Source organism: Choloepus didactylus, chromosome 7, assembly GCF_015220235.1.
Source record: "Choloepus didactylus isolate mChoDid1 chromosome 7, mChoDid1.pri, whole genome shotgun sequence".
Lineage (NCBI taxonomy): Eukaryota > Metazoa > Chordata > Mammalia > Pilosa > Megalonychidae > Choloepus > Choloepus didactylus.
Window position 1 is genome coordinate 23688991 of NC_051313.1, and position 27903 is coordinate 23716893.

The 27903-nt window shown below is 36.5% G+C and overlaps 1 protein-coding gene across 3 annotated transcripts in view; it reads right to left on the reverse strand.

Moving 5' to 3' along the window:
- Positions 1-256: 256 nt before the first annotated feature.
- RNF217 (ring finger protein 217) overlaps positions 257-27903 on the reverse strand; it is a 161724-nt gene continuing 134077 nt past the window's right edge. Inside the window, exons 4-7 of one of the 3 annotated variants that reach the window (XM_037843188.1) lie at positions 16934-17135; positions 10984-11055; positions 9479-9538; positions 257-3590 (exon numbers count right to left, since the gene is read on the reverse strand). In XM_037843188.1, the coding sequence (XP_037699116.1) occupies positions 3559-3590; positions 9479-9538; positions 10984-11055; positions 16934-17135 (366 nt within the window). In that variant the 3' untranslated portion in view covers positions 257-3558. Of the gene's footprint in view, positions 3591-3817; positions 9539-10983; positions 11056-16933; positions 17136-27903 lie in introns of those variants that run through there. The other 2 variants (XM_037843189.1, XM_037843191.1) reach the window with 2 other exon arrangements.

The following is a 27903-nucleotide window of genomic DNA, read 5'->3' on the forward strand; positions in this document are numbered from 1 at the left end:
AACCACAACAAAAGGACACAGGGACATTACGAAAGTCCAAAATCAAGCTTCCAAATTATCACTTGGGATCCATCTTTTGAAAGACTTGCCACTAAAATTTGTGTGATCTGACACTTGGGTTGCTTTTACTGCCAGCAGCAAGTGAGATTGTATATACTAAGAAAGAGTAGTACTGACACACATCCACTGAAAATTCTTGAGGTAATAGATTTTTAAATTTCACTGCTTTAAAAAGTCTGTTTCTTTCCAGGTCCTGTCCAGCAGGACTCATCTGTTGGCTGAAGGATTCTTTACTTTTTTTTTTTGTCAAGTATTTACATATATTTGCATATACCACCCGTGTCTTTGTCTTCTCTAAGCATACATATGATTTAATTATTTATCATACATTCATCAAGAAAAGCTGAATTATATATTATGATACATAAAGAATACAACAAAACCAGCATTTTGTATAAAGCTAAAACAAAAGGCACTGACCCAGAAGAGTGAAATAATACAAAAAGTACAAATGGCTTGAAGTGTTTGATAAAGCCCACTGTGACTGGATAACACATAAATAGCAAACATCTCTAGCATCTCTGTGGAAGTGTGTTACTGATAATATATTGCTAAAGACAAATTGTAGGGAATGGGTCAAATATCTAAAGTACCATATAGTTACTTTTACTTTTAATGCTTTCAGTAAAGTAATTTTGTCCTACTTTGTCCTAACTGGATAAAGACTGATAGCCATTTCAACTCCCATTTTAAACTTTGATAATTGGCATCCTTTTTGTGGTTTATAACTATATTTCAATTTTCATGGCTTCAATTTCTGGTGTTTAATATCCTTTTAAAAAACACATTATCTTAAAAATGAACAATGTGTTTAAGATAAAAATCATCAGTTAACCTACCATTCTAGAGACTACAGTGGATTACAGCAGGAATACAGCCTATATATATATCTCTAAAGATACACTGTTTCATTAGCACTTTAAATAGAGGGACCAAAGAACACTCACAAAAAATATATGGCTCTTTAGATAAGAAATAAAGTCAAGTGAAAAAAATAAGGCACTAATAACATACATAAATGTTATATAGTCTCATCACAAAGCACCATATGGAAGGTTAAAGGGGCATTAATGCTATTGGAAAATGGGAATACACCCAGTTTTCCTGCTTTTATTCAACATTTTCTCCTTTCTTTTCAGTAATTAATGTATAAACACTTAAATGGTGGGGAAATTATATACTATCCTAAAAGTACAATTCACTGAAAAAAGCATGAAATTATCACTTGGATGTAAGACATTTATTACTCTAACAAGCTAAGAAATTAAAGTCTTAAATATTCCTTATTTTCCAACATTTTCATCTCACAGAGGGTTTTCTCTTCCCATTTTCCTTCCAGGGAATTCTACACAAGAATATTGTCTATTTTCTTATTTCATTTCTATCTGCCTCTTAGAATACATTCAAAATGGTTTCTTCTATATAGTTTTAGGAACACCCACATTAATAGCATGACCAGTGAAATGCAGAAAAAGTTAAAAAATAAAATGACATAAAATTCTTCCAGTATCACTGAAGAAAGCAAAGAAAATAGAACTCTTTTCAACCAGGTTCATTTTAAACATGATAAATACTATGAAGAATTATTTCAAAAATGGCTACCAATTTTACAGAAAACCATAAATAGGCCATATAATGAAACGATAAACAAGGTCTGATACAAACTGCTTGGGAAAGTCATTCATTTTTAAAACATGAAATGTCCCCTTGTTTGCTATTTTTCATGAGAATATAATTAAAGTGGCATATATTCTGATAATTCAAATAGGAAGTTACAATTATTCCTTAGAAATGGTAATTTCTGAATATACAGCAATGGCAGATTAAACAGCCAAATGTTTACCTTTTTGGCATTTTACGTTCTTTGTAAAAAAAAAAAAAAGGGAGAGAATGCGAATAACTTAATTATCCCCGTTTGCAATAGGTATCCATAAATATAAATATATTTGTTTCATGAAAATGTCTTATAATCAATTTTGTTTAAAATATAAACAAAACAACTAACCGTTGTGGCTTCTTAATAATGTGTTAACATATTGTAGTAATAATGCCAGTTTTGTGTTCCTTCTACACAGAAATATTTTCTGTGATAGCTCAGAATCTACACTTTATTACATGTTAATAATTACTTTCATAGGCAACAAGATTGTCAATTTCATATTAAAAATCTGTGACAGATTGTCCTTGTTAAGGTAAATAGTAACATAAAACCAATTATTGTTCTAGGTTTCACATGAAATACAAGGCTACTCTAATTTTTTCAGTATCATACAGTATTTTCATTATGACAAAAATGATCAAATCTCAAAAGTAAGCTATTGAAGAGGTGTCATACGGAACTTTATAAATAATTGGGTTTTATAAGTTGGTAAGAAAAAAGGTTTGCAGTTGACTGATTCGAAATCATACCTTTTTCTAGCAGTTTCTTTATAAGAGAACATAAAGCATGCTGATTTTCCAAAGATTACAAAAGAAATTTAGATATTTATATCAAATGTTTAGATGTGTATTTCCTTGAACAATAAAACTATATTTGGATATAGAAATAATACGTTAAGGAAAAAATGCTATTTTTCAGATTTGGCTTAAAATCTTACTATTGAGACTATTTACCCAACTCGGGCATGAAGTAAACACATCACAAATTTGCAGGGAATGAAAGACCAAAAGCACAACTTGCCAGCCACAAGGACAAATCTGAAATGACATTATTTCAGCAATTTCTGGGGCCCTTTACCACCTAAGTTTGACTCTCCTTCGAACTTTTCTGTGTCATGTACTAATTCATGTACTAAACCTATACTAAATATATCTTTTGCTTACTAGTTTGAGTGTGCCTTATATCTAAATCATGTCAATGAAAAAGTTAAACATTTCCAAATGACAAATGGTTTCTCTAGAATAGGTTAATAGTTACATTCAATGTGATCTACTTTAGATTATCAAAATGTCTAATAACGTTCAGAGTGTGAATCCGTGGTTGAATCTTATATACAATGCTACATTATATAAATCCAGCCCCAAATCCAAGCTGTAGGGCTTTTTACTGAAGCAAAGCCCATAACGATACAATTGACTACTCCGGATGATTCTTGAATGACCTGAGGTCAGGATGGACAAATGTCCACACGTGCTTTCGGTCCAACTAATATGCAAATGCAATATTGACCTTAATGATATTTACAAAGCCATGTCTGAAACCTGGTTTTAGAGTATTATTAGGTCCCTTTGATCCAAATGACATCTTCACATTCATTTGACTTAATTCTTAGAAGACTGCTGGGCAGGTTCTCCAACTCCGATCAAGGAAGAGGGAGAAACATTCAAGGTTCTCCTGATACATTTTGATTTCAAGTAAAATAAGCCAAGGTCAATCATACTCACTCTCAGAGATAAATTACGGAGTCCTTTCAGTATTCAAATTTTATTTCATTAGAGTCAGCAGAGATAATGGTGAGACAGAATTCATCCCACACTTGGCCGAGATGGGAAGGGGACTCAGGAGGCAAAAACCAAGGCAACCAGGAAATCTAAGAGAAAGCAGGAATTTGGTGTTGAAGTTGTGGGTATCACGTCACAAGTCAGGGAAGAGAGTCATTTCATATTAACAATAGGACAGAGTGGCAAAAATGTGTCATAGAACTGAAAACCCAAAAGTGTTTTCTATGCTATTACATCTGTATTAATCTAAGTAATGCAGAGTTAAGTACATCTAATGAAACTTCTTTTAGAAAACAAAAGGCAGTGGCAATGTTTCGTGTGTTTAAATAATTTATTGCCTTTTAAATTCATATTATTATTCTTGAAGTCACTTCTTTAGCAAGAATGTCTACTTCTTCAAAAGAGTCAAGTTGTAATACACATACTTACATGTTACTAAAATCGGCAATATGTATGGGGATCTAGAAGGTACATGATATATTCTCCAAATAGACAATTCTAACAGCCTCTCTCTAATGTGACTCTGTTACATGGATTTGGATAAAGTCAACTGAAGTTCTGGCCTCATGACAGTAACAGACAATAGACGCCCCACATGATAGTTGGCTTTGAATTAGGACAGTCTGGTCCTCCAAACCAGAGTCCCAAGGTATTCCATTGAAAGGGATTCCTGAAAGGTATGGGTCATTGGTTTGCATCCAAAGTAATGTTGAATGCTCCCCAAATTTGAGGTGTCTGTAATTTTACTCAGACTATACTCTAGTGCTTCTGTAATTTTTTCTGTTTCATCAAAGTAATAATTTTGGGTATAAAAATTATATATTTTGGAACTTATTCACAGAAAGAGAAAATTGTTGTAATTAAATTATAATGACTTGAGAAAACAAAATGTGCTCAAAAACTAGCTAATGGTGGCAGTTTTGATTTTTCATGTTTCTAGTAAGGGAAACTTCCTTTATAGATTTCATGAAACAGAAAAATGCTGTTTTCAGCAGAAATTAACTTTATATTTTAGTCAAACATTCCCACTAGACTAAGTAAAACTTGTTAATTATTATTTACTCTGAGCTCTTGATACAATTTTCCAGGATTATTATAATTTTCAGAAATTCTGCTACATTTCTCAGGTATGTTTCTGATTTACCCCCAAATATAAAGAGGTGACCCATATTTGCTAACACTATTATTCTATTTTCTCCATTGAAATATATATATACACGTATATTGGTTGCCTTAACCTTGCCATTAAGTCACTTAAATGGCACAAATATTTTAAAGTGCATCATTGACTTTTAAGGCTACATTTATAACAGATCTTAAAACAACACAGCTGAACACAGGAAAAGTTACTTTAGATCTCAGCCACAAATATGCAAGTATAAGCACACAATCCAATGTGAAGAGTCACATAAAGGCATACGTGCAGCTTGCTTATAAAGTTAAACATCGAAATATGGCTTTCGGTGTGAATTTTCTTATCTTTGTACTTAACAGAGCATACCAATGAGTGTTATTGAGGCCACTAACATTTTTCATAATTATAAATTTAACAGACAGCATCTATGTCTAATGTAAGACAAAACTATTTGTTTAACAAGGGAGATGCTGGATGCATGTCTGGGTTGATGTACTCTAATTGGACCATGGCCAGGAATGGACACTGAGGCTTTGCACACGCCAGAGTGAGCTTTTCACTCCCTCTGATTGGTCTCTTGCCCTCTTTTAAGTGAGGAGGAGCTAGTTAGAGTAGCAGAGGGATGGAGACAGATGAGGCTGGGGAGGGCACCAAGGGGCTGGGAAGATTACAGCAGTTTGTAGGTATTTTTGGTCTACCAGAGTAGGGGAGCGATGGGTCATAAATTTGGGTGGCGGGAAAGATACAGATCCACTCAGTCCTTAGGACTCAAGAGATGGTGAGTGGCATAAGGCCGAGAATTTCATGACAGGTGCCACTGAATCCTGACACCACAGCAGAGAACCTATAATTAAAGATATCATGTTGTAACCCGACTGGTGTTTAATTACCTCTGATTGTTTTCCTGTGTGATCTACTGTTCTGATACCATAGCACCTATCAGGAAATCAAATCAAGGTGTTGGCAATACGATGTTGCTTGTACTCAAAGGTCTGACCTCTCTCCTCTTCTTAACTGCCCATTCAGAAGTTCCGAGGGAACTGTAGGGAGTCTTTGCAAAATGAAGATTTCAGATCATTCCATATTTTATAAATAGCCAACAAACTACCAAACCTTATTTACGGTCCAATTTATTTTTCTATGGATAATTGTGGGTATTCAAGACTGCCAACATAGTACTTCCTCCTTTTCACATGGGCATAATTAAGTTCCTTTGTGAAGCAACATGCATGAACATGGATAGTGTTTAAAAAATAGAAAAACATCAATCAACTTGGCTTGGCTGTTTCATTTAAATCCCTCAAGTTTTAAAACTAGACCATCCCTAAGTCAATGTATATTTCTCACATCTTCTTATAGACATCACCTTTTATTTCTATTGGAAAAAAAATTAATTTTATTTTATAATTTTTGGCAAAGTATTTATTTGGCTAAATAAGCAGAGGAAATTATCTTGCAGAAGATGCTTTTCTTTAAAAATTAAGCACTCCTATAGAATCTTTTCTTTTTCCTCCAAAGAAAGATCTCAAATACATTATTTCTATGATCTCATTCACTGAAAAACATTACATTTGTTACTAATATCTAGCAGAAACCAAATTTAAGAACCTATGGAAATGTTCACATGAGGGTGAAAAGAATATCTAAAGGGATCATCACTGTTACTTTGTTTGTAATAAGACAAGTGAAAACAATCTCAATGTCCATTCAATAAAGGACATATAATTCCACAATGGAATATGCAGTAATGTACGAAAGAATGAGGTAAATCTATTTAAACTCTTATGGAAAAGTGTCCATTGATATATGATACATACAATAAAATGATAAATAGTCACAGGACAATAAGAATATTATTCCATTTGTATAAAACTGATACACACATAACCACACACATACTAACAGATTTGTAGAAAGGGTCTTGATATGGAAAGACACATATGAAACCATAGACAGTGGTTACCCCTAGCAAACAAGGGGTGGGGCAAGCAGAGGAACGTGTATTTTATACTACTGTATGGTTTTGTTTTTTAAAAGCAGTATATATCAAATTTAGAATAAAAACATATTAAAAATAGCAAGCCTAGGATAGAAAGATATTTTACATGCATGCTTCTTTGTCTAAAGTTACTATTATAGTTTTACCTTCAATGTTGGCACTAACGTAGAAATAATCTTTTATGTTTTTTGTCCCTCTTTTAAGATCTTGATGAAACTCAGTAAAAAATTCACCAATGATTATTTTAAGCAAAAAATTCACCAATAATTATATTAATCCACCAGCAGGGAAAGGCCTACTATCTGTCAACTTTTAAAGAGAAAAATGTATATATTAATTTTTAAAAAATCTATGCAATAGAAAAATGAAAATCCTGTGCAAGATAATGCACACTATTTTCAAACATTGATGGAATAACTTTTACTGCTTGATAAACAGACCTGGCTTTGTAATTGGAATATTGGAAAAGTTTTAAATAATATAAAAATATTTCCAAAAGATAAGTTATTTAAAGAAAGGAATAAAAATCCCTGAGTAGGCCAAAGACAACAAACACAATAACCTAAGAAAATAGATTATCTAAGACCAAAAAGCATATTATTCAACCAGATGGTATATATGTATGTAGCATATGTTTTCATATGCAGCTATGGAAATATTTTCTGTACATATATATGCATAACATATATACACATATTCACTAGATATAGAATTGATCATATTCATATATCACAAAACTAAGGCCTAAGTCCAGGACAGACATATTCACAAAAATTAAGCACTTTTATGACAGTAATTCATGGATTTAAGCTACAAAGTTTCCCTCTTCCGCTCTTAATACCAGAGCACCTAGAGCAGGCACTCAAATATTTGTTGCATGAATGGGTGGATGGGTGGATGGATGAATGGAGGAATGCTAAGATAAATTCATGAAAACTAGAGCCTCACTTTTTCTTACATCATGCTACACTTCAAAAACATGCTATTCCTGAACCATATATGGCATGCTCTCTTCCACCTGGAATTAGACAACTAGTCCAGAGCTGTGGTTTAGCTATTTTGAGTGTTATTCAGAAAGAATGCGGAAGCATGCTGCCTTGTTAATCATGGAAGTAAACACCTCTACCATGGACTTTTTAGATCAAACAAAAATGGCAAATGTTCTCATTTTCTGAAGTCCAATAAAGACAAGCTATCCATGTTAATGCATGTTTTATAGCATAACCCATTTCAAGTCAGACAATGTTGCTGACATATAGATGTGACATCTATGGCAGATGGCTAATTTTAAGGGTTAGGAGATAACTGGAAACTTCAGGCTTCTTAGGGGTCTTCCTTTCTGATGATGAATTTTCATGATGAAAACAAACCATAGTTTAACTACTTGAACTTTTCTTATTTTTAAAGACTTCTCAGCTTTGAAACCTTCCTGAAAATATTTCCTACATTTGTTTTTTTTGTTTGTTTGCTTCTCTAAAAGCAATTTGTATTTTAGATATACTCATCAACATAAAAAATTTTGTTTTCAAATTATCGCTCCATAACAGATTATTATGCAATTGAGCAATAAACACAAAAAAATCCTTCAAAAGTCATATTTGTCTTTATGAAAACCTCGGCAACAAATAAAAAAGAGGGAGAAAGAGAGAAAAGGAGGGAGAAGGTGAGATATTAAATAATATAAAACCTTGATACAAAGCAGAATTATTTGTAATTATATTTTGATAAAAAAAATTTAGCAGATTAGAGATATGTTAAAACTTAAGCCATTCTCCTTTTAATAAAGTTGTTCTTTGGACTGACTAACCCTGCCTGAAGGATTTATTTATACAGTGAAGCACGAAGGTCAAAATATAAGAAATGTGAGAAGATTGAGAATTTCCTAAAAGCAGCCTATCAGTTTTGTCAGTTTACATAGTTTGATTACCCTTGGGGTAACATTGCACAAGTTTCTGTGTGTACATATGACAAAAAAAGAGAGCAAGAAATAGAGAGAATTAACATTGAATGAAATAGCCTGGTGTCTATATTGACTTTAATTCAGTATATTATCAAACTACGCCCACAAAGGAACAACGATCATTAAACAGCTCTAGGAAAATGTGGAAAAATAGTGTAGCGGCAAGGAACTAGACAAGTACAAGGTTACTGGGTCTAGTTTTAACACTATATATATAATATAGTGTAAATATATGTATATATACACACACACAACATATACCACTACACAGATACTTCAATAACTCATGATTCTTATTCATTTAGTTTCATCAGTTCCCTTTGGGGCATTGAGATTTTTAGCAATTATAGTCTCTGAAGAATGAATGAATTGTACTGCCTGGGCCATAGATGAAAATAGGTGCATAGGTTGAGCCTTCGTCTTCTGAAAATGGTCTTGCTTATTCGCACAGGTGGGCCTCCAGCTACTCCTACCACGTCTCACCAGATGGCATGGAGGGAGGCTCAGGGTTCACACACAGTCCAAGCAATGCTCAGGAGAGGCGTGCTCAGAACAATTTGGAGGATAACTGGTTCTTCATTAAAACATGTTCTTCAAAGAACCATGAAGAAGTCAGAGCTAAGATACAGATGCTCAGTCTCATGTCTATGAAAGTGACCATTTGGAAAAGCAGCAATCCATATAGGGAAAGGGGCAGGATGCATGACGGGAGTGCACCATAGCTAGAGGCATTGCAGCCTGCAGAGAACCATGGAGCGATGAGACAGCAGAAGGTTCCGCTCCGTGTTTTTCAAGAAGTGACTCACAGATGGGTGTACCATTCTGTAGAGCTCCTACCCAAAATTCAGATGAAATCATCTGTCTGCCTTTTACCAGTGCATACCTGTCCGTGATCGTTTTCTCTGTTTTTTACAAAGGCAATAGATAGGAAATACAAATAAACCTAGGGATCAAAGAAAAAAAAAGATGTAAGATAATTAGGAGGAGAGGCATTGAGGTTTATATATTTTGAATTCTGATTTGAGTTTTTGCCAACTGTTTACAAATAATCATTATTTAGCATTACATGAAACTGAAAAGAGTTACACACCATGAAATTTATTTACTTCTACAAGATTTCATTATTTATTAATTATTTCCCTTCAGCTTTCTCCCAAACTCTCACCCTTTAACCACTCCAGTGATACAAGTCTGAATATGCAGTAATGCTTTCTATCAAAATATCAAGCCTTAGGGCTAAGTCTTCTTTATTAACCACAGTCATATTTACACACTAAGATATTTATACTTTTGTTTTAAGCAGTATAGCATTTTAGTTATGAACATGGGCAGTTGGAGTCAAACATCAGGTTCAATTTACAGTTTTACCATTTATTTGCTCCCAGAAAGATTTAATTTCCTCAACTGTAAAATGTGGATAATACTATTATTTACCTCATAAAGTCCTGAATCACAAGATCTTAAATGTCAGTTCCTCTAAAATTCTCTGTCCTGCATATACATTTGCTAAATAGAAGTTTACATATGAAAAAATCATTTAATTTAGCGCAAAAAAAAAAAAAAAATTCCATCTACTATTTGGAGCAATCATCAAAGAAGCCTTTATCTATAACATTCAATGTAAAATTATTTAAAGGAATGGTTTTCAAACTCTGGTCCCTGGACCAGTGACACCAGCATTCCCTGGGAAGTTTTGAGAAACACAAATCCATGGACCTCACAACACACCTACTGAATCAGAAACCCTGGGGGTGAGAACAGCAGTCTGTATTGTAACATGCCTATCAGTTATTCTGACGCATGTTAGAGCCGGAGAATCACTGCTTTAAAATACATATTTTAATATACTTGGATGACTAAAACTATACAAATGATTGATACATTTTTATATCTGTCAGCACTCACAGAAATACATTCACGTATACATCAAAGGTATCTTCCTTACGTAGGCTCTCTTCTACAAGACCAAACTGAACACCTAAGGGTACCCCAGAGCCTCTTTCCTCTCACGCTCCTAGATGCGCTTAGAATTGGGAAATCTAGGTTCTAGTCCATCAAATTCTTTCACTAAAGAACCAGTTGCATTCACCTTGGTATTTAAAGGGGGTCGTCAATAATACTTTATAAGGTGCACAAACAAAACTGTTTCTAGACCAGAAACACAATACATTCTATACGGAACAAGCTCTTCTGAATTTAAAAATCATTAGCTGATTGCTTATCTAAAATGCAATCTTCCTCTCAATAGGCCCAGGTTCATTACTTTAAGGCAAGCATGGAACAGAAATCATAGTCACTTAATAACTGATTCACACCATTACATTTCATTCACATTCTCTATATGGCTCTCAGAGAATTCTAATCTCAGATACGTTAAGTGTTTCTTACCGATTACAACAGCTATGGCCCCTAGAGCTAATCCCAAAACCAGGATTAGAGGTGCAACGAGTAATTTTCCAGCTGGAAAACAAAAGGCAAAACCATTTAGAGTCTCAAAACTAATTTATTCAACAATTTCAGGAATGCTTTTTAAATACCACAGTGCACATTATTTTTTTTAAGAAGTCTGAATACCATTAAGGCTATATTTCCCTAAGGAAATATATCAGGAAGAGAACCAGAAGACATCTATGCAAATTCAGCACACCAGTCAACCATTCTCATAAATGATTTATCCTTTATAAGCAAGAAAATTCAAGTGAATGGCTAACTTAATCCACAAGGATCACTACTCTTTGTGCTCTTCCTTTAGATCTCTTCCATTCTAAGATGCGAAAAGATCAGGAAAGGAGAGAGACATTCTGAATTGGCAGGTGAAAATACTAGTTAGCTCACAAAATGGCAAGCTACAGAAGGCTTCTGCCTAAGGCCACATTTGAAAAAGCAGTTTACTTACTTCTTGGGTCAAAGGGAAACGAATGATATAATCTCTAATAGAATGAACTACAAATAGGACGTTTCAATATTGTAGTTGGAGAAAACACTACCAGTAAATTTACAGTATGTTGACAGTTATTCAAGTGAATCATTTTAACACATTTTAAAGGGAAGCACTTGTAAAATGAGACGGCAAAACACTGGCAAGAAAGCCAAGAGGCATCCGTCAGTGTGTTTTCCCAAATAAATAGTTGAACAGTGATGATAATAAAACTCTAGTCATATGTAAACAGAGCTTAGAATTATCGGAATCCCAACAAGCAATGAGGAACAGAGGGTCTGCTGTAGAATCACAGAGTTGTTTAAGAGTGAACCAGCGATAACATTCTACAAATTAAGGACATTAATTTAGAATAACTAATTGCATAAAAAAAAATAGAACTATTGTGCAGCCACTTGTTGGAAGATTTTAAAAATAAATAAATATTTTATTCTCTGGAAGTGGCTCTTCGGAATTACATGACCAGAGAGTATAAAATATAATTTTTGATATCTAACGTACAAGATTCATTACTAAATTAACACAATGACTGACCATGTATTTATCTTTTTTACCAATGACAGAATCCAATTAAGCAATACTAAATTTCATTGAACAATTATATTACCCTCTTAAAGCTATGCTTGAGTTTAGACTATATTGGCTCTCATATTTTAAAAGAATCTGTTGTTTTCCTATCCACAGAGCTCAATCTGTTCATTCATATTTCCTTTACCAATCATTACCAATATACTTTCATTCTGGAAACAACACATTACTGACAGTAACATCACTGACTTTTTCCTCTTCTAAACATCACAGAACTCAAGGAGCAGATGTGTTCTCTCCCTTTGGGAAGTGATAAACTTATTCCAATGATGCAATCAAAGTTCAAAACATGTTTAACTCTACTTTTGAAACTCTCCTGAGGGGTTTAGCGTACTCTTTATTTCTAGGTCATTAATAATTCTTTTAAAATATCATTGAAATAATATTCTATCATATGTATATATCACACCCAACTAAATATTCTTATACTTAATGGGTTTGCTTCATTTTTTTTACTATTTTCAATTATAATTGCACATAAGCAATTGTAAGCATATCTAGATACATCACATTTTAAAAATATCCTTCACATTATTGTCAAAAGTCTTTGCAAAACAATTGTACAAAATTTCTAATTCATTCAGAGTGTGAAAGTCCAGCAGTAACTTCACAAAATACTTGTTAATCAAGTCCAAAAATGACCATTTTATTTAATTTACAGGTCTTTGACTATTAAAACTGAATATTTTCACATGTTTATTGACTATCTGTATTTCTTCAATCCTGGTTCCAGGCTTTTTTGTCTCCTTTTAAAAACTGGGTACTTTGGAGAGGATTTTTTCCCCTTGCTTTTGTGCATAGAAATTATTTGCTATTTAGAAGTCGCTTAAATATATATTTTCCTTAGTATTATATGGTTTAATTTAACACTTTGAATTTTTATATGTTATAATATGATAATGTAAATTTTTTTCTCAGCCACTTTTATTCCCAATACCATTCATTGAATAAACTGCCTACTCCCCACAGGGGTGATGCCCCCATGTCAGGGGCTGCTAAAAGCCCGCCAATCTCTGTGCTCCCTGATTCTCTAGCAGCAGAGACCCTGCTCTGTAACTGGACCCTGGTCATGTGGAATGAAGACCATGTTTCCCAACCTCAACTCTGAGAAATGCAGGCTGTTTGTATGCCTCAGTCCAGGGGTGTCCGGAAGCTGCCACCCAAAGTGGAGGAAGCAAGCTGATTACATCAAGTATAAAGATGAAGGAGAGCTTGGCTATAGTCCATCTTCTCTCTTATTTGGCAGGGAGTAAGCAATTTTGTGAGCTACAGGTTACCCTTTTCCTGACTTTTGCGAGGAGGGAGAGAAGGGGCCACTCCAGCTGGAGCTAGAGGGCAGCAGCGATCAGTGGCAGTTGTGCTGCAGGTGGGAAGTAGGTGTGGGAGGGAAATCATCTTAAAGCCGGATGCTTGCTGCTTTGCCAGGTTTTTCCTGACCTGGTTGTAGGTGCGCACATGCACATACATACATATGTCATGTACATGGAGTGGAAGATAGGAAAAACAACACCAGAAAGCTGACTTTAAAGTTGCATTATATACTTATAACACTGGTGAAGAGGGTTAACAACAGAGTAGTATGGAAAAACTACCCGTTATGTATTAAAGGCTATATTTAATAGGAATATCTTACCAACTCTACACTAATACTAGGGATGAATAATTAGCAGCTGGTAAGAACTCTGGGATCTATTACATTATGATAATTGTTTAAAGTTGAGAGTGATGATGACTGTACAACAAAGTGAAGCTAATGTAAGAAACTGACCATTTATCTTGGGATAGAGTATACATTAAATGAATTTAGGAACCCACTACTTAATATATCAAGCCCTCAGCTTGAGGGGTGCTCTTGTGAAATTTAGGGTTGTAAATGGGAGGCTGAGCCCTCCTATAATTATGCCTAAGAGGCACCTCCAGGGAACCTCTTTTGTTGCTCAGATGTGGCCTTTCTCTCTCTAAGCCTAACTCAGCGAATAAATTCATTAACCCCCCTACCCCCACCCTGGCCAAGGGACATGACTCCCAGGGGAATGAATCTCCCTGGTGACATGGTACTTGACTCCCAGGAGTAAGCCTGACCCTGGCAGTGAAGGATTGAAAATACCCACTTGACCAAAAGGGGGAAAAAAGAAAGGTAACAAGCTGAGGTCACAGTGGCTGAGAGATCCCAAATAGAGTCGAGAGGCTATCATGGCAATCAGTGGCAGTTGTGCTGCAGGTGGGAAGTAGGTGTGGGAGGGAAATCTTATCTTAAAGCCGGATGCTCACTGCTTTGCCAGGTTTTTCCTGACCTGGTTGTAGGTGCGCACATGCACATACATACATATGTCATGTACATGAAGTGGAAGATAGGAAAAACAACACCAGAAAGCTGACTTTAAAGTTGCATTATATACTTATAAGGTATAACACTGGTGAAGAGGGTGCTGCCACCCTCTTATGTAAGCTCCAGCTACAAATGGCCACAGTATGCCATGCCCTTACCAAAAGTAGTCCCCAAATACCTAGGTCCCTACCTGAGATTCTATAAAAGATTCACTTGCTAAGTTTTATTTTTCAGAAAATCCACAAGAGTGTTCCTATGCCAGACATGTCCTAAAACCCAGAGGTAACAGCCTCTATAAGAACAACAATCAGATGCAGCCCCTTCCCCATACTGTTGATACCCCTTTCAACATGAACAAGTTAGGGTGCTCACTGCCTAGACATCCCTGAAGATGGGAAGGACATGAAGTGAGAGGAAGGGATAGTAACAGACAAGATAGGATTTAACAAAGGTCTATGAATACTGAAGCTTTATATAATTATATAGTTTTTCGGATGCTAGGGTGTTGGAATTGCTGAAAGGAGGCAAATGATATGGTGGAACTGTAGCCTATTACATCTTTTGGGATTTGCTCTACAGCTGCCTTGAAGGTCTTTACCTTTCTGTACATACCTTGTATTGCATAATAGAGAAGGGACTGAGAGTGTGGAACTGTAAGTCAAAGCAATTTTTGAAATTACCTATATAACTGCTTGTTGAGCTGTACATCAAGAGTTGACACCTTTCTGTATGTTATTTTTTATAATAATAGAAATGGCTGAAGTTGTGGAACTGTGACTCATGAAAGTTTTTGAAATTGGCTCTCTAATGTGTAACCATACTTTGAAAGTTATCACAGTTATGTATTTATGTTGAAGTTCACAATAAAAAAATTTAAAAAAACAACTAAAAACAAAATAAAACAAAACAAATTGTGGTGGTTTGGAGCTGTATGTACCCCAGATAAACAGGTTCTTAAATTTAATTTGTTCCTGTGGGTATAAACCCATTGCTAAGTAGAGGCCTTTTGATGAGGTTATTTCCGTTAAGGTGAGGCCCACCTTGATCAGGATAGTTCTCAGTCTTATTTCTGGAGTCCTTTATAAGAGAGAGAAATTCAGACAGAGAGGAAGACATGAAATCAAGAAGCTGAAACCAACGGAACCACAAAGAAAAGGGTGAAGCCAGAAGACGCCATCGTGTGCCTTGCCAGGTGAGGGAGGAGTCAAGGATACCCAGCAGCCAGTCTTTGGGAAGAAAGCCTTGCCTTGGTGATGCCTTGATTTGGACCTTTGCCCAGCCTCAAACCATGAGTGAATATATCCCCATTGCTTAAGCCAACCCATTTCATGGTATTTGCTTGAGTGGCCAAGGAAACTAGAACATACATGCCCTGTCTCTGACCTGTTAGGAGTATATCAGTACCACCAGCTTTGGGTGGATCGGCCATGACACGATTCTGTGTGGGGGTGGGCCAGGGGCAGGAGGGCTTATAGCAGTAATGAACCCGGGGAGGGCTACAGAGCGAGACAAAAAGATTTTCATGAAGTCACTAGGCAGGAGTAAGCGGAGAGGGAAATAAGGAAGATGTTAAAAGGTGTGGCACACACAAGAGAAAGATGGCCAGAGAAAGAAATTATGAAGCTCTGTGTGATGAAAAAGAGAGGGGAAGAAAATCTCACAGTGGGTGTGCTCCAGAGGAATAGGGAGCTCCTGGAAGAAAAGTACTAGGTCAGAAGAGCACCGTATCATCCATGGGTGGTGGCATTAGGCCAGGGCAATCTGATTACAAGGGGACAGCTGTATTCATTTTTGCATAGTTGTGTGCACGTTTTTGGGTGGGGGGCAGTGAGGTTGTGTGTTGCTGAAGAAGCAGCAGCAGGTGAAAGAGTCAATTCATAAATACATTTACACTTGGATATTTAAACTCATGTTTGTATGCAATAAGGGCATTTGTGAATCTATTAACTATCAATATAATAGAAAAATAAATACAGTGGCCTATCAATTATATAGAACAATGGAACTCTATTACAGGGACTCTGAAACACACGTTCCTTTTGCCTTTCTCAGTCACGTCTCTTGCTGCATTGTACTGCACACCCTCTGTGAATTAGGAAGACATGGACGACATGGGTGGGATACTCTGTTAGGTACTGTCCACATGAAAATAAACGTGACAGTGTCCTTCCCAACAAATGGCTTACAATAGGACTTTGACATTTAAAAGCCTAATGACTTCAGTTGTTTACAGTGTAACTAGTAGTTTGTTTTTCAGAGAACAAAATCTGCTTACTCGTGTAAGTAGTGTTCTGCTAACAAACTTATTTTTCATTTTGATCTCAAAGGGAGGGAGACTGTCATCCTCCTCTCTTGGGGTGGAGGCCCTTCGGGATGCCTGGTGCACGGCAGGTGGGGGGTTCCCACAGCCGTGCCGCTTCTCCGTTCTGCCCTCACTCCTCACATCCAGGGAGAACTCCCATGAAGTCAGGTCAGATACTCACCACAGACCGACCCTCGCACTAATCTCCTTAAATGAGGTCTCTCTGGGAGGTAGCGATATTTGCAGCCAAATATACTGAGGTTTGAGGTGTGGTCTCCAAAGAATCGGAGCTGGCGGTATCTCTCCCCACATCGGTAACAAAAATTAGTGTTACATTGTGAACAGGTCATATGATCACATCCTTCTGTCCTCTGGATATGAATCTGCATTAGCACGAGAGGGAAAGAGAAGCAGAGATTATTACCCATTTTTAAAAGTAAAATTTGGCAAGTTTTATGGAAAAATAGTTAAGTTTCACCAAATAAAATCCTTACATAGCATTCCCAAGGCTGTCAATTTGCTTACAATCACACCATTCAAGTCTGTATTTGTACCAAATACTTTTATGTGTGCAAATATTTTAGGTACTTAATAACCTTTTAGGTACACAAGCTGTTGGCTTTTATTGACCGATATAGAAGCAAACAAATCCAAAAGAAAATTCACTCATCTTTACAGACATATATGTAACTCAGTGTTTAGGGAGCAATTTAAAATGTTCCCTGTGAAAGTATATTTTGATTGTACTACAATCAGTAAGAATAAGGTGATTTGGGAGGAATAAGAGATAAAATGTATTCTTTAGAGAAGGGGTTATGTAAAACTTTTTGTGAATAAATAATGAGGAACAGAAATATCCCTTGGCAGAAAGGAACAATAGCAGATGTACCATTTTAGTTTCCTATGCTAATACCATCTGTAAATATGTTTATAGGGCTGTTTGCACAAGGCCATCTACACAACTAAGCACCTTCCTCTGTTGCTACCATCAGGCTATATGGAACACAGCTTCATCCATAAAATAACAAGGATTCTGTGCTTGGGTAGTCCACCATATACCCAATGGGCAGTCTCTGCCTCAAGCCCTGGGACCACGTCATAATCAGGACATTCCTCTTTGAGACAGAATTGGATCCTAAATTCAGAATCCTCATGGGCACTGAAAATAAATTCACTCAAGTATGTACACACTTTGTCAGGTGAGTAACCACTAAAGAGAACTTAAAAATGATTTCATCAAAAATCATTTGGACACACTGTCCATCTCTCTCATGTAATTAACACAGCATATTAAACCAGGTCACCTATAAACAGTCTCCCCTTTCAGCATGGAGCAAGCACTTATGACATTCAAGTCACACCTTACTCATCCTTTCTGTCCTGGTTTGCTAATGCTGCTGGAATGCAAAATACCAGAGATGGATTGGCTTTTATAAAGGGGGTTTATTTGGATACAAAGTTACAGTCTTAAGGCCATAAAGTGTCCAAGGTAAGGCATCAACACAGGGTACCTTCACTGAAGGATGGCAAATGGCATCCAAAAACCTCTGTTAGCTGGGGAGGCATGTGGCTGGCATCTGCTTGCTCCCAGGTTGTGTTTCAAAATGGTGTTCTCCAAAATGTCAGTGTCAGCTTCCAAAGGTCTTCTTCAAAATGTGTCTCTCAGCCGCAGCTAGCAGTGACCTCCTTCTGTCTGAGCTTTGTAGGGCTCCAGTGAACTAAGCAAGGCCCATGCTGAATGGGTGGGGCCACACCTCCATGGAAATTATCTAATCAGAGTCATCACCTACAGTTGGGTGGCTCACATCTCCACGGAAACAACCTAATCAGCAGGTTCCAATCTAATCAACACTAATATGTCTGCCCCCACAAGATTGCTTCAAAGAATATGGCTTTTTCTGGGGGACATAATATATGCAAACCAGCACACTTTCCTTGTAGATATAAGTGCTTTCTTAGAAATTTTATGTGAAGTGTTTCCAGCACCATTTTGACTACTGTAAACTTCCAGCCGTGACTCTGCTTTGGGACTAGTGTGTCAGTGAACTTCTAATGCCATTGGGAACTTCACAATTATGAGTCAGTTAAACCTGCCAGGGGTTGCTTGTCTCTTTTCAGGTAAGCTATGGCCACAGTCAACAACTTTACATATTTCGTCTGGAATTATGCTCTCCTTCCCCTGACAGAGTGAAGTTCCCCGAGCTTCTGCAGTAGAGGAGGTATAACTGCCTTTTTAAAAACTTGGTCAGTGATTATGGAGATGGGATTAAATCATCCAGGAAAAAGGAATGTGCCTTAATGTGAAAGGGAAATTAAAAGGCTGAGAGAAGAAGAGATTCTCCATTTCAAAATACAACCATATTCTGTATGTTTTGAGAATAAAATTTTGAAGTTAACTCCAAGTCATATGCAGTATTTCAGTTTTAGTGATTAAGTGACCAAAAAGTTACAGTGCAATTTAATAGGAACCATATGACTTTATAAAGGACTTATGAGACTGCTTTTAAAATAACCACAGATAGTAATCACGTAATGGCAAAAATTTCATTTGAGCAATACATGAAAGGCAAGTTTAAGCTACATGATTTTACAAGTGACTGGCAGGGTGTTAGGTATTCAAAATCAGTAGGTGAACTATAGGTAAAATGTCCATTCCCTCCCAGGGGCTGCTTGATCCTTGGCAGGTCAGCCTCAGCCCCACAGCAATGTCGAAAGAGCAGGGGCTGCGACTCGAGTTGCCCTGTGTTTGAATTCTGATTCACTAGCTGCATAAAAAGAAGTTACTTCATCTCTCCTGAGTCTCAGTTTAAATAATATTACCTACCACATCTGTCAGATGAGAATTAAAATGTGATAATATATGTAAAGTGCTCACCCTACCGCATGGCACATACGGATTGAGATCATCATGATGTTAATTCTCACCTACCTCTTCAACTTAACTGCCTAAAAATGTGAGAAACTGAATGCATGGGTAACATCACATCGCTGCAATCTCCTCGAATGCCAGTGGTCCCTTCTCCCTCACTTGTCCATGTAGGCATTTCTTAGGCTGATGCTAGGCTGAAGAGGAGAACCCTCTATACAGGCAAGGACTAGCTCACGGACAGGGGCATATGAGTGTCTGCGGGCAGTGGTTACTGACAAATCATTTTTGGTCAGTAGAAGCAAATCATACCTTTCCTGCTATAGGTCACCATATTCTTTTTTGATATATTTTTTTATTTTATTGACTTTGTGTCTTTTACATGGCAGTCCAGTTGGAGTGGATTCAGGTTTTATAGACTTGAATGTTATTTAATTTCAGATTTTAGGAGCCCTCTTTTAAGGAAAAGAATTACAAACGCAAGACACAGGGCCTAAGAAGGGACCTGTGCAGGCGAGGGTGTCTGAAGCATAAGCTTGTTAGCTTCCAGAAAAATCTGCTCCTCATCCAGCACTTCCCCTCTGTCGCCTGTTTCTCCATGATTCCTGAGGCCATATCTATTTAGCAGAGCTGATGGCTTCAAGGAATAACACAGACCAAGGGCACTACAGGACCTGTGAACCACTCCTGATGCTTCTTTAAAGCCCTTGAGCACTCGGAGGAAATATAGGAAGACAACTATTGTGCAGCTAAAACCAAGGTTACTTTATCATACATTCAACTTTTATTTACATACCATACAATCCATCCAAGGTAAAGAATCAATGGCTATCAGAATAATCACAGAGTTGTGCATTCATCGCCACAATCAATTTTAGAGCATTTTCATTACTCCAAAAAGTAAACCCCGGATCCTTTAGCAGTCACCTCTCAATTCATCTATCCTTCTCCAGCCCTATATAACCATTAACCTAATTCTGCCTCTAAAGATTTATTTATATTTAAAGAATACTAAAATATTACTGTTAACTATTGTCCACAGTTTGCATTAGGTGTATTTTTGCCCAAACACCACTCTATCATTAACACATTGTACTAGTGACATGTTCATGAATGAACATTCTTACATTTGTACTATTCACCACAGACATCATACACTACACGGTTCATTATGTTACAGACCCATGGTTTATCCTCTAGCTTTCCTTCTAGTAACCTAAAACTACCCCTTTCATCCACATTCACAAACATAATTCAGAGTTGTTAATCATACTCACTGTAATGTGCTACCATCACATCTATCCTTTTCCGAACATTCACAATCAACCTAGGTAGAAATTCTACCCAAATTAAGCATCAGTTCCCTATTCTCTATTCCCAGTCTATCTCCTGGTAACCAATATTCTAGATTCTAATTTTATGAGTTTGCTTATTGTACACAGTTCATATTAGTGAGGTCATACAATATTTGTCCTTTCGTGTCTGGCTTATTTCACTCAATATAATGCCCTCCAGGTTCATCCATGTTGTCGTGTGCATCAGAACTTCATTCTTTCTTATTGCTGAATATCATTTCATCATATGTAATACCACACTTTGTTTATTCATTCATCAGTTGATGGACACTTGGGTAGCTTCCATCTTTTGGCAACTGTGAATAATGCTGCTATGAACATCAGTGTGCAAAGCAGGGACTTGCTTTCAGTTCTGAGTGTATACCTAGTAGCAGGATTGTGGGATCATATGGCAATTTTACACTTAACTTCTTGAGGAACTAGCCAAACTGTCTTCCACAGCTGCTGCACCATTTTACATTCCCACCAGCAATGAATGATGTTCCTCTTTCTCCATATCCTCTCTAATACTTGTTGCTTTCTGTTTTTTCAATAGTAGCCATTCAAGTAGATGTGGAATCGTATCTCACTGTGGTTTTGATTTGCATTTCCCTAATAGCTGGTAAGGTTGGGCATCTTTTCACATGCTCTTTGGCCATTTGTATTTCCTCTTTGGAAAAATGTCTATTCAGGTCTTTTTCCTATTTTTTAATTGGGATGTTCCCTTTTTATTGGGTTATGGGATTTCTTTATATATTCTGGATATTGAACACTTATTGGATATTTTCTCCCACTGTGTAGGCTGCTGTGCTGGTTTGAATGTATTATGTCCCCCAAAAGCCATTATCTTTGATGTAATCTTGTGTGGGCAGTCGTTATCAGTGTTGATTAGACTGTAATTCTTTGAGTGTTTCTGTGGAGATGCACCCCACCCAACTGTGGGTGATGACTCTGATTGGATAATTTCCATGGAGGTGTTTGGCTCACCCATTGGGTGGGTCTGAATTAAATTACTGGAGCACTGTAAAAGATCAGACAGAAGGAGCAAGCTTCTACAGCCAAGAGGGACACTTTGAAGAATGCACTGGAACTGAGAGAGGAGCTGCAGCCTACAGAGACATTTTGGAGATGGCCTTTGAAAGCAGATTTTTGCTCTGGAAAAGCTAAGAGAGGACAAAAGCCCTAAGAGTGACTAAGAGTGACATTTTTGAGGAGCTGAAGCCTACAGAGGAGCATCCTGGAAGAAAGCCATTTTGAAACCAGAACTTGGAACAGATGCTGGCCATGTGCCTTCCCAGCTGAGGTTTTCCAGACGCCATCGGCCATCCTCCAGTGAAGGTACCCAATTGTTGATGCATTACCTTGGACACTTTATGGCCTTAAGACTGTAACTGTGTAACCAAATAAACCCCCTTTTATAAAAGCCAATACATTTCTGGTGTTTTGCATTCCAGCAGCATTAGCAAACTAGAACAGCTGCCTTTTCACTTGCTTGACAAAGTTCTTTGAACAGCAGCCATCTTTAATTTTGAGAGGTCCCATTTATCTACTTTTTATTTCATTGCCTGTGCTTTGGGTGTAAAGTTTAAGAAACCATTGTCTACCACAAGATCTTGAAGATGCTTCCTACATTTTCTTCTAGGAGTTTTACAGTCCTGGTTCTTATATTTAGGTCTTTGAATTAATTTTTGCATAAGGTGTGAGGTAGGGGTCCTCTTTCATTCTTTTGAACATGGATATCCAGTTCTCCCAGCTCCATTTGTTAAAGAGATTACTCTGTCCTAGTTGGGTGGACATGGCAGCCTTGTCAAATATCAATTGGCCATAGATGTTAGGGTATATTTCTGAACTCTCAATTCAATTCCATTGGTCAGTATACCTGTCTTTATGCCAGTACAATGTTGTTTTGACCACTGTAGCTTTGTAATATGCTTTAAAGTCAGGAAGTGAGTCCTCCAACCTCATTCTTGTTTTTCAAGGCATTTTTGGCTATTTGGGGTCCCATACCCTTCTAAATAATTTTATAATTGGCTTTTACAATTCTGCAAAGTAGGCTGCTGGAATTTTGATTGGGATTGCATTGAATCTGTAAATCAATCTGGGTAGAATTAACAACTTAACTATATTTAGTCTTCCAATCCATGAACATGGACTGTCCTTCCATTTATTTAGGTCTTCTATGGTTTCTTTAAGCAATGTTTTGTAGATTTCTGTATTCAGGTCTTTTATATACTTGATTAAATTTATTCCTAGATATTTGATTCTTTTAGCTGCTATTGTAAATGGATTTTTTTTCTTGATTTCCTCCTTAGATTACTCATTGCTAGTGTACAGAAAGACTAGTGATTTCTGCATGTTGATCTTGTATCCTACCACTTTGCTGAACTTGTTTATTGATTCTAGTATCTTAGCTGTAGGTTTTCCAGGACTTTCTATATACTGGATCATGTTATCTGCAAATAGTGGAAGTTTTACTTCTTTCTTTCCAATTTGGATGCCTTTTATTTATTTTTCTTACCTAACTGCTCTTGCTAGAACTTCTAGCACAATGTTGAGTAACAGTGGTGACAGGGGGCATCCTTGTCTTGTTCCAGATCTTAGAGGAAAAGCTTTCAGTCTTTCACCACTGAGTACTACTGTGCCAGTTTGAATCTATTATGTCCCCCACAAAAGCCATGTTCTTTAATAAAATCTTGTGGAGGCAGACTTATTAGTCTTTGTTAGGGTGGAACCTTTTGAGTAAATATTTCCATGAAGATATGACCCACTCAACAATGGGTAAGAACTCTGATTGAATTATTTCCATGGAGTTGTGGACCCTGCCCATTCAGGGTGGGTACTGATTATTCACTGGACTACTTAAGAGAGCTCAAAAGCCAACACAGATGCTGACACTTGGAGATGCAGACAGAAGGATGTTTGGAGATGCTATGCTAAGCAATGAAGCCCAGAGTTTGCCCCAGAGAAGCTAAGAGAGGATCCTCAGAGACTCAGAGAGAAAAACCCCAAAGAGAACCAAGCAGAGAGCTGAGAAAAGCTGAGACAAAAAGCCCTGGGGACATTTTGGAGAAAACCATTTCTAAACCAGAACCTGGGAGCAAAGGACCAGTAGATGCCAGAAACGTGTCTTCTCAGCTGACAGAACTGTTCTGGATGCCATCGGCCATTCTTCAATGAACGTATCCTCTTGCTGATGCCTTAGTATGGACGCTTTTACAGTAAATTTGTAACCTAATAAATCCCCTTTATAAAAGCCAATCCATTTCTGCTATTTAGTATAACGGCAGCATTAGCAAACCATAACAACTATGTTAGCTGTCAGTTTTTCATATATGCCCTTAACCATGCTGAAGTAGCTTCCTTCTATTCCTGTTTTTCAAAGTTTTTTTTTTTTTTTTTCAAGAAATGATGCTGGACCTTGTCAAACACCTTTTCTGCACCAAGGGGAATGATCATGCGCTTTTTCCCCTTTGATTTATTAACATGGTGTATTATATTAATTGTTTTTCTAGAGTTGAACCATCCTTGCATGCCTGAGATAAAACATACTTGATAATGGAGTGTAATTCTTTTGATGTGTTGGATCCAATATGCAAGTATTTTGTTGAGTATTTTTGCATCATTATTCACTAGAGATACTGAACTGTAATTTTCTTTTAGCATCTTTATCTGGCTTTGGTATTAGGGCAATATTCACTTCACAGAATGAGTTAGGTAGTGTTCCCTCCTCTTCAAAGTTTTGGAAGCATTTGAGCAGGACTGGTATTAATTCTTCGTAGAATGATTGGTAGAACTCACCAGTAAAAGCATCTGGTCTTAGGCTTTTCTGTTTGGGGGTTTTTGATGACTGATTCAATCACTTTACTTGTAATTGGTCTGTTGGGGTCTTCAATTTCTTCTAGAGTCAGTGTATGCTGTTCATGTATTTCTAGGAATTTGTCCATTTCATCTAAGTTTTCTAATTTGCTGGCATACAGTTTTTCATAGTATCCTCTTATGGTCCTTTGTATTTCCGTGGGGTAAGTAGTGAGGTCCCCTTCTCATTTCAGATTTTGTTTCTTTGCATCTTCTTTTTTTCCTTGTCAGTCTAGCTAAGTGTTTCTCAATTTTATTGATCTTCTCAAAGAACTGATTTTTTGTTTTGCTGATTGTCTCTATTTTTTTTTTTATTCTTAATTTCATTTCTTTCTGCTCTAATCTTTGCTATTTCTTTCTTTCTGCTTGCTTTGGGATTAGTTTGCCGTTTCTTTTCTAGTTCCTTCAAGCGTACAGTCAGGTCTTTGATTTTAGCTCTTTCTTCTTTTTTAATGTAGGCATTTAGGCCTACAAATTTCCCTCTGAGCACTGCCATCACTGCATCTCATAAGTCTTGATACTTTATGTTCTCATCTTCATTCAACTCCAGATATTTATTGATTTGTCTTGAATTTTTTTTTTAACCCTCTGATTGTGTAGGAATGTGATGTTTAACCTCCACATATTTGTGAGTTTTCCAGTTCTTGGCCTGTTGTTGGTTTCCAGTTTCATTCAATTATGGTCAGAAGTTGTTCTTTGCATAATTTCTATCTTTTAAAATTTATTGAGAGTTGTTTTGTGACCCAACATGTGGTCTATCCTTGAGAATGGTCCATGAACCCTTAAGAAGAATGTATATCCTGCTCTTTTGGGTGAAATGTTCTTATATGTCTGTTAGATCTACTTCATTTATAATAACATTCAAGTTCTCTGTTTCCTTATTGATTCTCTGTCTACATGTTCTATCTATTTATGTGTGTGGTGTATTGAGGTCTCCAACTATTATTGTAGAGATGCTTATTTCTCCCTTCAGTTTTGTCAGTGTTTGTCTCATCCATTTGGGGCATCCTGGTTAGATGCATAAATATTTATGATTGTTATTTCTTCTTGGTGAATTGCCCTTCTTAATATTCAGTGTCTCTCTCATATAACAATTTTATATTAAACTCCTTTTTTTCTGATATTAGTATAGCTACTCCAGCTCTTTTTTCATTACTGTTTGCGTGGAATATCTTTTTCCAACCTTTCACTTTCAACCTATTTGTGTCCTTCTGTCAAAGGTGAGTCTCTTGTAGCATATAGATGGATCATATCTTTTTTAATCTCATCTGCCAATCTATGTCTTTTTATTTGTGAGTTTAATACATTAATATTTAATGTTATTATTGTAAGGGCAGTACAATAATACTGTACAAAATAGTACTTCAACCACTTTATCCCTTAGCTTTTATATGTCAAGTTATCTCTGTCTCTCTTTTTACCCTTACCAATAATCTTCATTTCTATACTCTCCTTCGAGCTCTTTGGTATTTCTTGTAGGGCAGGTCTCTGGTTGACAAATTCTGTTTATCTATGATTATTTCAAACTCTCCATTTTTGACGGACAGTTTTTTTGGATAAAGAACTCTTGGCTGGCAGTTTTTCAGTTTCTTAAATATATCATACCTCTGCCTTCTTGCCTCCATGTTTTCTAATGAAAAATCTGAACTTAGTTTTATTGAGCATCCCTTGTATGTGGTAAATCACTTTTCTCTTGCCACTTTCAGAATTTGCTCTTTATCTTTGGCATCTGACATTCTGATAAGTATGTGTCTTGGAGTAGGTCTATTAGAATTTATTCTGTTTGGAGTATGTTTTAGTTCTTGGACATGTATATTTAAGTCTTTCAGAAGAGGAGAGAAATTTTTGGCCATTATTTCCTCAAATATTCTTTCTTTTTTTTTTCTTTCTGCTCTATTTCTAAAAAAAAGTTTATGCTAAGAATAATAGATTTTAAGGTTTCTGTTTAAAAATAAGTTTAAAAAATAAGTATACAAATTTTAATTGAAATTTAGCTCTTTGAAATGCCCTATTTTCTTGTAAATAGGGGAAATCACATTTTTCCTACTTTTCAACATTACATGTAAAATCAGCAATAGACATGTTTTTAATACATTCACAAAAGTACGCTTTTCAATCCCACCTCTAGGCTTGTGTCTGTTCAATGTTTTGTGAATAGTAAACTGTTTACAAAAATAAGTTTTTTGAAAGAGATGCATACAGGAAATGAAGGTATGTATCATCTGCCTCCATTTCACTGGTGTTCCCTATAGAATAGTCAAAAGACAAAACACAGAATATGGAACTGTTTTTTTCTATAAAGTCTATTTCCTCAAATATTCTTTCTTCCCCTTTTCCCTTCTCTTCTACTTCTGGGACACCCATGACATGTAAGTTTGTGCACTTTCTGCTGTCCTCTGATTCCCTGAGTCCCTGCTCACTTTTATCTGTTCTTTTCTGTCTACTTTTATGACTGTAGAATTTCAGATGACCTGTCTTCTAGTTTGCTGATCCTTTCTTCTGCTGCTCAAATCCTCCACTGTACACCTCCAGTGTATTTTTAATCTTTTCTACTTTCTATTTCCATAAATATTTTTCTTTGAATGCTTTCAAATTCTTCTTTACAAGCACCAAGTGTCTTCTTACTATTCTTTCTCTCTTTAGCCACATTTTACTTCACCTCTTTGTGTTGGTTTAGAAGATTTCTTTGAGCATCTTTGATCAGTTGTTCCAAATTCTGTGTCTCCTCCAACTTTTTAACTTGTTTCTTTGACTTTACCATATCTTCCCGTTTTGCTGATGTCTATCTTGATGAGGCTAGTCTGATGGTCAGTTGCTTTTGCCTTGAGTTTTACTGTTGATTTGTTTTGGGTTGAGGCTTATCTTTGATACTTGGCTCAGCTTATTCTAGAGCTTTAGAATTGCCCATGTTTTACTGATCAAAACAGGGTCAGGGGTCCACAAAAGGCTCCAAAAAACCACTGTTGGCATCCCAAAGCTGTACTTTCCTGGCTTGCCAGCAAGCAGATGGCAATCTTCAGCAAACTATTCCCAGCAGCCTTAAGGAAGGTGTGTTTTTTTCAACCTCCCCAGGCTCCACCCCTGGCTGGGGCAGTG